This window comes from Pseudorasbora parva, chromosome 3, assembly GCF_024679245.1.
Source record: "Pseudorasbora parva isolate DD20220531a chromosome 3, ASM2467924v1, whole genome shotgun sequence".
NCBI lineage: Eukaryota > Metazoa > Chordata > Actinopteri > Cypriniformes > Gobionidae > Pseudorasbora > Pseudorasbora parva.
The window spans coordinates 14,226,005-14,239,836 of NC_090174.1; the positions used below are offsets into that span (position 1 = coordinate 14,226,005).

The 13,832-nt window shown below is 46.4% G+C and overlaps 1 protein-coding gene across 1 annotated transcript; it reads right to left on the reverse strand.

Moving 5' to 3' along the window:
• Positions 1–5,659: 5,659 nt before the first annotated feature.
• LOC137071778 (uncharacterized) lies at positions 5,660–10,736 on the reverse strand. Its single transcript, XM_067439977.1, has 2 exons — positions 9,218–10,736; positions 5,660–5,906 (listed from the first exon to the last, which is right to left on the reverse strand). The coding sequence occupies exons 1-2, from the start codon at positions 10,331–10,333 to the stop codon at positions 5,904–5,906; spliced, it is 1,119 nt and encodes a 372-aa protein (XP_067296078.1). The 5' UTR covers positions 10,334–10,736; the 3' UTR covers positions 5,660–5,903.
• Between the last annotated feature and the right edge of the window lie 3,096 nt (positions 10,737–13,832).

Below are 13,832 nucleotides of genomic sequence, written 5' to 3' on the forward strand. Positions count from 1 at the left end.
AATGTCTTCCAAGAATATTTACCAAGAACATTTACAAACACTGAAGTCAGTACAGGACAGATTTTTTTTTTCTGATAATACAAGCAAATCAAGATATACAGCATTTGAGGGCCAAACAGACTGTGCTGTCGAGAGCCTGTCATCCTTTGTCATAGCTGAGTATTAGTGGTAAGAACAGTAACAGCTGAGAGAGTAGGGGGCATGACATGGAAACAAACAAGACATGGCCCACTGTCCTCTTAATCTGGCCATGGTTTCCTGCTGACAGATGCGTTAACGGGAACATGCAGGCCCAGAGTCTGGCGCCAAACTGTTTTATGGCCCGCTGGGTGAGCTCAGAACTTTCCTCAGGGTGGATGAAGGAGTTACAGGAGCACAGCTACCAGACTGAACCACTTGACCAGTCAAGAGAGTTGGGTGTTTGAGAGGACTCCTGTGGGACACAGGCACATGTTGCCATACCCATAAACACTCAAGCAGATGGAGTCTGCATCACCACTATGCAGTTAATGCTCTTGGAATTGTTACAGCAATTATGTAAAGTCATGCTGTGTGCGTGCAAGTATGCTCAAATGTGTAGACGTGTTCAGAGGCATTGTTTACATTGGTATAATAGAAGCAGGCGACATTCCAGAGTTCATATTAAGATGAGTGTGTCCTTGCTTGTTGATATCTGACCTTACAGTTACATGGCTGGAACTGTTTCAACTTTCAGCCACATGATCCTCCACTATTCAAGCTCTGGTTTCAATGTCCTTTCATGCAGCATAGCAACACTCTCCCAAACACATTCATACAGCACATCATCAGCTGCATTCCTGATGGACAATAATCAACTTGGGAGGAGAAAGAGATTCTGAATATCTTATGAGGATACAATTTTTTGTCAAAGCTGAAACTCAGTGCAACTTCACAATGATCCTGATTGCTTTCAATTGAAGCGTGGTCGCAGATATACCAGGAACATGAGGATGCCATCTCACCTGTTCCCATGCTCTTCATTCTTCTGAGCAATGAGGGTCACTTGAGTGATTCACAGCAAATGTGCTTGTCGGAGCTAGATGCCTCTATGAAAGGAATCTACCTTCATTGAATTTCAGTGCCAGTGATGGATTCAAATAATGTGTTGAATTGCTTTAAAGCAGGGGTGTCAAACTCAGCTCCTGGAGGGGCAAAGTTTTGTTCCAACAAAAATGATTACCAATAAGGTTTCCCACCGAAACTGCCATTGTTAGAACAAACAGGTAGTACCACCCTAAACACTTGCCAGTGGTTGAGACAGAAATGGACACATTTTTCCACTCAAACCAACAGAGAAAAATTCTGCCACAGTGACAGTAATTTAACATAGAAAAAGTACACATTTTACTATTAAATTCTAAATTAATTATACATTAATGTTATACACCGATCAGGCATAACATTATGACATGTGAAGTGAATAACACTGATTATCTCTTCATCACGGCACCTGTTAGTGGGTGGGATATATTAGGCAGCAAGTGAACATTTTGTCCTCTAAGTTAATGTGCTAGAAGCCGGAAAATTGGGCAAGTGTAAGGATTTGAATGAGTTTGACAAGGGACAAATTGTAATGGCTAAATGACTGGGCAAGAGCATCTCCAAAATCGCAGCTCTTGTTGATGGTCTGCAGTGGTCAGTATCTATCAAAAGTGGTCAAAGCAAGGAACAGTGGTTAACCTGCAACAGTTGCATGGCTCAGTTATGCAGTGGGGAGCGATCGCTGGCCCGTGTTTTCCGAACATACAGACGAGCTACTGTAGCTCAGATTGCTCAAGTTAATGCTGCTTCTGATAGAAAGGTGTCAGAATACACAGTGCATCACAGTTTGTTGTTTATGAGGCTGCATAGCTACAGACCAGTCAGGGTGCTCATGATAACCCCTGTCCACCGCCGAAAGTGCCAACAGTGGGCACTTGAGCATCAGAAGTGGACCACAGAGCAATGAATGGAAGAAGGTGGCCTGGTCTGATGAATCACGTTTTCTTTTACATCACCGGGATGGCCAGGTGTATGCGCATTGTTTACCGGGGGAACACATGACACCAGGATGCACTATGGCAAGAAGGCAAGCTGGCGGAGGCAGTACAAAGCTTTGGGCAATGTTCTGCTGGGAAACCTTGGGTCCTGCCATTCATGTGGATGTTACGTAAGCCCTATTCGGACGGGATTAGATTAACATGGGGACATGGGGGTAAAGTCATTTTACCTCAGGACATCTGTAATATTAATGGCCAATTCACACGGGATAAGACATCTCAGTAAAACTAGCAGAAGTGGGAGGATTAACTCGCTTTACGCACCTCCTTGACGTCATGTGCGTATGACGTTACCGTAATAACGTGAGCAAACACACAACCTGAGCGCCAGTCTGAACCCCGTCTCCAATATATATGTGTGTTTTAATAAACAGTTAGGTCCAGTCTAACGATTATGTTGGCTATAGACACTTTCCTAGAGCTAAAATGTGTTGTGCCTCTAATAAGTGCTTTTGATCTTCTTTTTGCTTTAAATGATATGCGGAAAATACCGGACATTTTCCACAGATTTGTCCCACCACCTACAACGCAACTGAATGCTTCAAGCGCCTCCAAGTTCGCAAAATGCACTTTTTTTAACTTTTAAACAGGAAATGACAGAATTTTACCATACATTTTTACAGCAGGTCTATTCGAACGGGATTAGTATTACCCGAGGTCATTTTTCCAGACCTTTTTACAGAAGGTAAAAGTCATTGTCCGTAATGATTACCGAGATGGCACATTCGGACTATTACACGGGACTAAAATCACCGAGAACCTCTGGTAATAATTACTTTACCCCCACGTCCCCATGTTAAACTAATCCAGTCCGAATAGGGCTTTAGACATGTAACACCTACCTAAGGATTGTTGCAGACCATGTACGCCCTTTCATGGAAACGGTATTCCCTGGTGGCTGTGGCCTCTTTCAGCAGGATAATGCACCCTGCCACGAAGCAAAAATGGTTCAGGAATGGTTTGAAGAGCAACAAGTTTGATGTTTTGACTTGGCCTCCAAATTCCCCAGATCTCATCCAATGCTGAACAAAGAGGTCCAATGCATGGAGACCATACCTCGAAACTTATAGGACTTAAAGGATCTGCTGATAACATCTTGGTGCCAGATACCACAGCACACCTTCAGGGGTCTAGTGGAGTCCATGCCTCGACAGTTCAGGACTGTTTTGGGAGCAAAATGGGGACACAATATTTGGAAGGTGATCATGATGTTATGCCTGGTCGGTGCATATGTCATACATGGTTGAAATAGGCTGTGTAGTTTACTATTTAGTGCATAATAAAACTAATATTATGTAATTTCTTTTATTTAATAAAAAGATCAATTGTTCTTTTTATAACTGAAATATTTGGACATTAAACACTTATTTTAACACATAATTACATTAAAGATGATTGTGAATGCATGTTGGGTAAGTGCAAATGATAATGTATAATCTAAGCTATCTGGCTAATCGGGTATCTGTATGCTATGCTTGTACATAAGCTAACTAAAACAGACATAAATGGTCATTATTACGTAGTTCAAACAACATTTATCATAACATGATTGTAAGAACTGTAATCAGGCACTAAAGGTAGTACATATTAAAAGTAATTTGAACCATTAGGATCGCTTGGGGTCCTGATGAGGTTCGAGCTTAAACTAGTGTTCAACATTTTTTCTACAGTTTCTAGGCTGAATGACATCCGTGAAACTGTGTGTAACAGGATTTGAGATACAGTTTCTCTTGTTTGGTGGGTGTGTCAAAAATATCAGCCCAGTCAGCAGCAACATGTAAACCACACAGGATTGAAGAGACAGCTCACGCAATAAACCACAGTTTCCACAAATCCCTTCACTCGATTGGGATGTTCTCTTGTATTCTGGACGGCAAGGGCAGTGACTGGAACATCGAGTTTGTTTTGCCATATGGAATTCATACCAATTTCACCAGGCTCCGAAAATTCTTCAAAAAGAACACAAAGAATGGCCTTCTCAGCTGCACTATTTACAACTCTTGCATTATCAGATGTTCAATACCACCATTTTCATTTAAAAAAAAAAAAAAGGCTTTGCAATGTTTTGTAGGGAGTGAATGCAGCACAGGTGTGTCACCTCACCAGTTCAAACAACTGTCAAAATTTGCGGATTTAGTTGACAATACTATACAAGGGCTGGGTAGTGTTCAAAATCTTTCCATCCGGTGCCAATTTCAATACCTCAGTTTCGATACCGGTTCCTAACAATACTTTTTTGATACCATATGCAACCGACTAACAGCACAAGCTAACATAAAGTGGTAGTCAATGTTATGGGGATGCATTTGGTTTAAGTAGTGAAACTACACTGATCTGTCAAGTATTTCTCTAAGCACGATAGTCCCATACTGGGCCGCACGCTTGCACCATTCATGATGAAACTTTTATTTTTGAAGAAAAACAGAGGAAAAGTGCTTTCACTAATAGACTGCCTAATAGATTTATCATGTATGCCGCGCAGCAATTTTCCCTACACTGCACTGCATGTATCAGAAGATTATTATGGAGACAGCTGACTATGATGGAGGAATATACAGCTTTACTCACAAACTACAATTCATGTTAATCAATAAGGTGATAACCGTTATAAACCTACATACTTGATTTAATCAAAAAGTGTATCCAAGTAGTAATAATTTGGTGTTTGCTGTCGTAATGATAACAGTAGCCTAGCGCACAGCTGTTCCGTGCTCTTGCACGGTTAGTACTCACACTGCATGCGAACCACGCTCGAGCCCAACCAAGCCGTGGTCTGGCTTACCTCTTCCAAGTGGGCCAGGGCTGGCCAAATGAACCGTACCAGGGCACGGAACGGAATGCTCACACTTGTCAAATGAACCGGGCTTTGGGGCTCAAACGTGCTCGGGCTCATTTCAGAGCGTGTGAGTTCACCGCCGCCTGTGGTTGCAATACTCTTATCGCACATGTTACACTTTGCTGACATCGCATCCACTTTTATGAAGTGTAGCCACACTTTAGACCTCTTTGGCATTGTAAAATGACGTGGCACAACTATACTTGTGCTGTGTGACTGCGAGTATCTTCAGAAATCCTCCCTGTCACGTAGTGGTGGACAGCCAATCACCGATGCTTTAGGTCCTTTCGTGCAAGTACGCTACAGGCTCACACAGACACAGCCGCTTGGCTTTTGGAACTGAAATTTGCCATCGAAAGATAAATAATTTTTCTATACTCATGGTATCAGAGTTTTTCATTCGATACAATAAAATTATCGGCGTTCTGTGCCCAGCCCTATACAAGCCTTAAGCACACACTGGAAATATTCTTATAATGACTATTATAAAATAACATTTTATGAAAAACTTCCTGAGGAAACAAATTCCTTTCTGTCAAGATATGTAAATGTTTTGTTTTTTGTTTAAAAAAAAAAAAAAATTGTGTAAATAAATTACATGACATGCAAGAAAAAAAAGGTAAATAGTGCGCACAATTTACTGTTTCGTTCCCTTGATTTATAAATAGTGCGCATGATTTAGTAAATCGAGTTAACAAATTTGTTAAATTTGCGCACGATTTAGCAAATCGAGGGAACGAATTAGTAAAATGTGTGTGTAACAAGTTCGATATAGTGAGGAAGGAAGAGGACACGGGGGTCGGCAGGACTGTTGATGCTCTTTATTCTCAATAACTCAAATCACAACGTGCACGCTTCAGCGTGTGTTTGTCTCTGTATATGCTCAGTTTCGCTTCCGGGTCACGCACTTCCGGGTTCCGGATATCTCAGGGTCTCGCATCAACAGTCCGACTCTCTCTCTCCTCGGTCTCCGGTTCCGCTGGTGTTTTATCCCGTCTCCGCGCTCATTACTAGAACAAGAGACAGGTGTTATTAATCTGCGTCCAACCCACTCACTTACCGCTCGTCCCGCGGCCCTCTCTCCCGCTGCAGACCTCGCTGAACCACGCCCCCCTTGCCACATACCCCCACCGCCCGACTCAGGCCGGGGAGCCGTCCGGCCTGCAGCCCCCCCCCCCCCCCCCCCCCATTTCTGGAGAGGAAATCGGCCACAGCCATCTGAGCACCCGGCCTGTGGACCACCTTGAACTTAAACGGCTGAAGAGCCAGATACCAACGGGTGATCCGCGCGTTGGTATCCTTCATGCGGTGGAGCCATTGGAGAGGAGCGTGGTCCGAACTCCCGCCCCAGGAGGTAATAGCGGAGGGTGAGAACGGCCCATCTGATGGCCAAACACTCCTTTTCTATGGTGCTGTACTTAGCTTCTCTCTTGGAGAGCTTACGGCTAATGTACAGCACCGGCCGCTCTCCCCCCTCCACCTCCTGGGCCAGGACTGCGCCCAGCCCCCTGTCCGACGCGTCAGTCTGCAACAAGAAAGGGAGAGAAAAGTCAGGGGAGTGTAACAGCGGCCCGCCACATAGGGCAGCCTTCACTTGGGTAAAAGCCTGTTGACACGGCTCCGTCCACTGGACCGTATCTGGTAGCCCCTTTCTAGTAAGATCAGTCAAAGGGCTGGTGAGGTCCGAATAATTTGGTATAAACCGTCTATAATATCCCGCCAGCCCCAAGAACTGTCTTACCTCCTTTTTGGTCTTGGGCCTCGGACAGGTTGCAATTGCGGCAGTCTTATCAATTTGGGGACGCACCTGCCCATGACCCAAGTGGAAGCCCAGATACCTTACTTCCACCCGCCCAATCGCACACTTCTTCGGATTGGCCGTGAGCCCCGCTCTCCTCAGCGACCTCAGGACCGCCCTCACATGCTGCATATGCCGCTGCCAGTCGTGACTATAAATCACTATGTCATCTAGGTACGCAGCCGCATATGCAGCATGGGGACGCAAAATCCTATCCATGAGTCGCTGGAAGGTCGCGGGCGCCCCGAACAAGCCGAACGGAAGCGTGACAAATTGGTGTAATCCGAACGGCGTGGTGAAAGCTGTTTTTTCTTTGGACAATGGAGACAAGGGGATCTGCCAATAGCCCTTTGTTAAGTCCAGTGTCGAATAAAATCGAGCCGAGCCTAACCGATCAAGCAATTCGTCAACCCGTGGCATTGGATACGCGTCGAACTTCGACACAGCGTTCACCTTGCGGTAGTCCACACAGAACCTGACCGAGCCGTCCGTTTTGGGGACCAAGACTATCGGGCTCGCCCAGTCACTGTTGGACTCCTCGATTACTCCCATGTCGAGCATTGCGCCTAATTCGTCCTGAACTACTTTTTTCTTGTGTTCAGGCAAGCGATACGGCCGGCTGCGAACTACCACGCCCGGCTCGGTCTCGATATGGTGCTGAATCAAGTCGGTACGTCCCGGTAGGGGCGAGAACACGTCAGCGAACTCCGCTTGCAACTTCGATACATCAGCGAGTTGTAACGGTGAGAGGTGGTCTCCCCCAGGGGCCAGCGCGACTGATTGCGCCTTAATGCTCGCCTCTGGCCCGAGATCATCCTCTCCCCCGATCACCGTTGCCAACAACACCGATTCCACCTCATTCCATTTTTTCAGCAGATTGAGGTGGTATATTTGACGTGCCCCGTTCCTATCGGATCGTATCACTTCATAATCGAGCTCTCCTATCTGTCGTGCGACCTCAAACGGCCCCTGCCACTTCGACATTAATTTTGAGCTCGAGGTTGGGAGTAGAACGAGCACTTTCTCTCCCGGTGTGAATTTGCGCAGTTTAGTACCCCTGTTATATGACCGGCTCTGGCGGTCCTGGGCTTGCAACAAATTCTCCCTAGATAGCCGCCCCAATGTGTGGAGTTTTGTTCGCAAGTCCATGACGTACTGAATTTCGTTTTTGGCCAACGACGGCCCCTCCTCCCAAGTTTCTCGTAGGACGTCCAGCACCCCCCGTGGCTGACGCCCGTAGAGAAGCTCGAAGGGGGAAAACCCCGTGGAGGCTTGCGGGACCTCGCGCACAGCAAATAAGAGGGGTTCTAACCACCGATCCCAATTTTTGGCGTCTTCTTCTTGTACGAATTTACGGATCATGGATTTAAGAGTGCGATTAAATCGTTCGACCAAGCCGTCTGTTTGTGGGTGATAGACGCTGGTTCGAATGGATTTAATGCCCAATAATCCATACAATTCGCTTAACGTGCGTGACATAAACGCCGTGCCTTGATCAGTGAGGATTTCTTTCGGAATCCCCACCCGGGAGATTAAACGAAACAGTGCGTCCGCAACACTCTTCGCCGAGATGTTGCGGAGAGCCACTGCTTCCGGGTATCGTGTTGCGTAGTCCACGATAACTAGCGCAAAACGATGCCCGCGTGCGGATCGTTCTAATGGCCCGATGAGGTCCATCGCAATTCTCTCGAAGGGGACCTGCATTAATGGAAGAGGGCGCAATGGCGCTTTTGGGGCGGCCAGTGGGTTCACCAACTGACATTCAGGACAAGACGCGCACCACCTGCGCACATTGTCATAAATGCCTGGCCAAAAGAATCGGGTCATTAAACGATTCAGCGTGGCCGCCTGTCCCAGGTGGCCCGCCATCGGGTTAGAATGAGCCGCCTGGAAAAGCATTTCCCGGCGGCTCTTTGGTACTAACAATTGGGTTGTATCCATTTTTGTCTGAGCGTCTTGGGTCACTCGATACAACCTATCTTTAATTATGGCAAAATAAGGATACGTGACGGGCAATGCGGGTTGGAGGGACTGACCGTCGATCGTGCGGACCTGTTGAAACGCATGTTTTAGCGTCTCGTCTTGAGACTGCTCCAGAGGGAAGTCATCGCGGTCCGAGAGAATCAGTCTCTCAACCCCGCTCGGTTCCTCTGAAGCCGTTCCCAAGGGCCCCGTATCAGCCTCGCCAACCTGCACTCGCACCGCCCCGTTCCTAGCCTTGTTTTCCCAAGCGGCATCCGCGCACAACGACCCCAATAACGCCGAAAAGGCGGGCCAATTCGTCCCCAGAATTAGCGGATGCCGGAGGTGGGGACTAACCGCCACCTCAACACTATGCTTTTCTCCCCTAAACTGTATCGTGACTGGGACAACCGGATATTCCACCACATCCCCGTGCACACACCGCACCTTAACCACGCGGCTTGTATCCAACGCCCCAGGCTGAATCAGGCTTTGATGGATCGAGGTTTGGTTACATCCTGAATCCACCAAGGCCTGATATGTACCCCCCTTGATACTTACAGGAATTTGGTACTCTCCTGCTTGATCGGGGGTGGTCCGCTGGACGTCCGGGATCCGGATCATTGTTCCGATGTCCATCATCGGACATCGGTCCACCAAATGATCCGGATCACCGCACCGCCAGCAGGCCAGCCCAGGCCTACCCGCCGCCCCGGCGGCGGGGAGTGGGTTGGAGGCTGAGCGCGGATAGGGGGCGGAACCGGATCCATAGTCACTACCAGTCCCCAGCGGCCCCGCCCCCCTGGGCGGGACCCGCGAACTCCCAGACGGTCCAAGGCCCATCCCACCCCGGCCTCTGGGGGGAACGCGAGGAGGGCCTGGAGGGCGGGACCTGGGGAGAGGGACAGGTCGAGAGAGAGAGAGAGAAGGGGGAGAGAGAGAGGGAGAAGTTAGTGGGGGTGCGCCGACCCCCGGGCACGCCACCAGGTGGTCCTCCGCCAAATTGATGGCCGTCTCCAGCGACGTGGGCCGGTGGCACTGGACCCACTCGGCGGTCTTCCTGGGGAGCCGAGTGATAAACTGCTCCAGCACCACCAGATCGACGACATGGTCCACGTCGCTGCCGCCGGCCAGCAGCCATCTGCGGCACTCGTCCCGGAGCTGTTGGGCCAATGCGAAGGGTCGACCGGACTCGCCCCACTCCAGGGAGCGGAAACGCTGGCGGTGTTGTTCTGGGGTCCGGCCGACCCGCTGAAGGATGGCCCGCTTCAGATCGTCGTAGTCCAGGAGGTTCGCAACCGGTAGATGTTGCGCGGCCGCCTGGGCTTCGCCTGATAGAAGAGGGATGAGGCGCACCGGCCACTGTGCCCGGGGCCACCCGCAGGCCTCCGCGGCTTTTTGGAAGAGATCCACGAAGGCCTCGGGGTCGTCTTCCGGCCCCATCTTCTGTAGGGGCACGTGCACCGGTGCGCTGGCCCGCCCAGCGGCCTCGGCGCGAACCTCCCGGTCCATCCAGCTCCGGAACTGCTCGCGGTCCTCTTGCTGGCCTTGGACTATGGCCGCGAAGCGGCGCTCCTGTTCCGTCCGAAGGTCCAGCAACGCCGTATGATGTTCCTGGTGGAGGGCCGCGAGCGAGGTGATGATCTCCGCAAATGGCGAGGCGGAGGGCGTTGTCATGGCGGCGGCTCTGTCCTGCTTCCTTCCCGGGTTTCGGCACCAGTGTAACAAGTTCGATATAGTGAGGAAGGAAGAGGACACGGGGGTCGGCAGGACTGTTGATGCTCTTTATTCTCAATAACTCAAATCACAACGTGCACGCTTCAGCGTGTGTTTGTCTCTGTATATGCTCAGTTTCGCTTCCGGGTCACGCACTTCCGGGTTCCGGATATCTCAGGGTCTCGCATCAACAGTCCGACTCTCTCTCTCCTCGGTCTCCGGTTCCGCTGGTGTTTTATCCCGTCTCCGCGCTCATTACTAGAACAAGAGACAGGTGTTATTAATCTGCGTCCAACCCACTCACTTACCGCTCGTCCCGCGGCCCTCTCTCCCGCTGCAGACCTCGCTGAACCACGCCCCCCTTGCCACAGTGTGCACTATTTATAAATCAAGGGAACGAAATACGTGCGCACGATTTATAAATCGAGAAAACTGAATAGTAAATTGTGCGCATGATTTAGGCTACTATTTTTTTACTGCATGTCATGTGCGGGGCTCCGTAATTGTGCATGCAGATATTTTTGTTTTTTAAAGAGGGGTAAAAAACTCAGTTTCAGTCAATCTCATGTTAGTCTTGAGTAACTATAGAGAAGTATTGCATCCTTCATATCTCCAAAAAGTATTTGGTTTTATTACATTTATAAAAGAAAGATACGCTGTACAGAATCTTTCTGGAATCCTGTGGGTGGAGCTAAAGAACCACGAGCGCGCGCAGCTAGTGCGTTGAGAGCGTCTAAAAGCTGTGACATCCTTAAACGTGGAAAAGAAAATGTTATCCTAAATTATTACTCGGCTCTGTGGAATACTTGATTCTGATTGGTCAATCGCGCATTCCAGCGGTGTGTTATTTCCCAGATAACAACCACCAAAAATGAATAACACCGCTCATCCGGGTACTGCAAAAAAGAGTAAAGTTTGTGAGACACAATTTTCCAAAGACTCCTTACTATTATTTTATTTTCAAAATATTGCAAATCGCATTCTAATCGCAATACAAATGCCTTACAATGTGGGGCAAATGCGATCAGAGCTTGATGTTTTCTGTTCGACCGTCAATCTGAGATGTTTCAGTCGGTCTGAAATGCTATTAATTTTTCAAAATTTTGCAAAAATGTTGAAGGAGTGGCGGTGGACACCAGCTATTATCATATTTATTTTACAACAACGGCAAAAGTCGTCAGAAGCCGTTCGAAATCACAAACAGAATTGCTGTCTCAGATGTTTCTCCGTCGCTCTCATTGATCGCTCTGCATACGTCATCGTCCGTTGGTGAGCTTTGCCAGACCATTAATATATATATATATATATATATATATATATATATATATATATATATATATATATATATATATATATATATATATATATATATATATATATACATACATACATACATACATATATATATATATATATATATATATATATATATATATTTTTTTTTTTTTTTTTTTTTTTTTTATTGAAGGCAGTTTCAACATGAAAAATGCAAGCAGCTGTAAAGTGGGTCGTGTTTGCAGAAGCATGTTATTTCCAGCAGATTTGTAAATTGATGCCACTGCTGTCAATACTCATGACCTTTTTATATATGTCGCTGTGCTTTTACTCTAGTTCACACCCATGTCATTGCCCATCACAGTCAAAACACAAAGCAAACAATGTCTAATGAACATTTTCTCTGACACATTTTCTAATGGCAGTAACATTTGTAATGAACTTTTTATATTCAATTGCCTTAAAACAAAATATGGTTCATAAATATATTCTAGATATATTCACATTGGTGCTTTTATGTAAATAATAAAGAGCATAAACTATATAAAATTGCAACATGGCAAGATATAAATCAAGATTTGAACCACTTTTATTATTATTTTTTACTTTTGCATCATTAGATATATAAGATTATTTGAAATAAAACCCTTACATTTAAAAGAATCATCTAATTTATCTAAGAAAATTCTATCGTCACCACCTCGCAATGAATTATCGAAGGATCCATCCTTCTTTGCCCATGAAATGAAGGATGTATTTCAGGGCCACACTTGAAGGAGCCTTCAAATTGGGACAGCCTTTTTTGTGCTGCAGTGGCGCAAGTGGCCTGAATTGGGACACACACTGTAAAATCAAACTGTGATTCTAACTCTTTAAGTTAACTTTACTAATGTATTGACTGACAATTGCAATAGTAGGCTCCTTTACGTGGCCAAAAGACTGGGGGGCGTTCTTGTTTTTCCCCAGGGAATTGAATGTGAGTGATTCCGGCGCTAGCTGAGTGAAGTTGTACGTTTTACACTGCCTTATAACTTCATAAAAGTTCCTACGTTTACGACAGGCTCCTCCAGTTATTAAAGTATCTTGCAAAGCTTATTGTAAAAATCTAGTAATAGGAATGTGAATGTGCTATTCACAGACTATGCCTTTTTTACTCAGAAAACCCAAATTAATTGATTTGTTTGAGTCCAGCGGCCTTGAGCGCGCGATCACGCCAAAAGTATTTGCACACCGAAGGCTGCTAGACATAGTGATGTATTAGAGGTAAAAAAAATAAATAATACTGTTGGGTTTCTTGCACAAACCGATCGTTTCGCGTCTGTAGGGTTGACACCCGTCCAGTGAAACACGGAATCATCCCGTATTTACAGTCAAAATGACACGTACCAATACGGGACACGATTTGTCCCGTTTATATCCACACATATTTTAATAAACACATTAAGGCTGCATTTACACTGCAGGTCTTGATGCACAATTCCGATTTAGTGAATATATCCGATTTTTTTGACGACCTGCTTACATCATCTTTTCAAAAGCGACCCATATCCGATATTTGCATTTATACTGTACACTGGCAAAACAGCCCAAGACGTTCTTAACCGCTGAAAGGAAGTAAAACAGCGCGATAAGCAATGGACGCAGACAAAATGATTGTACAATGTTTTGCTGTCTGCACTGTTCAACACATCTTTAAAGTCGGCAAAACATTTCTCTCTTAAGGCAGAGAAAAAGAGGAGAGCCCTTGACGGGGTTGCCAGGTTTTCACAACAAAACCCGTCCAATTGCAACTGAAAACTGTGTTAAAGTAGCCCAATTCTGCATGAAAACTGTGGACTTGGCAACACTGGCCTTTGATCGCATTTTGTGTCCACCTAAGTTGACGTCATTCGCCTCAGTCCTTTTTTCAATGATGTACGACTCGCATTTACTGGGGAAGATCCGATTTGACCGCTTACATGGCAGACGCTAATGCACGTATCCGAATCATATCGGATTTATTACCACATGAGAGTGAGGCCTGAATCCGATCTGAGGATATCGGAATTCATCCGTTTTTTACTGCTTACACGTTCACATGACATATCCGATCTGTGCCACATGAGAAGAAAAAATCGGAATTGGGTCACTTGAACATGCAGTGTAAATGGGGCCTCAGATAAACACAAAGGTATCAGTGGGTCTG

Coding starts and splice junctions, on each gene's coding strand:
- LOC137071778 (XM_067439977.1), bottom strand. CDS start 10,333: ATGACAACGCCCTCCGCCTCGCCATTTGCGGAGATCATCACCTCGCTC.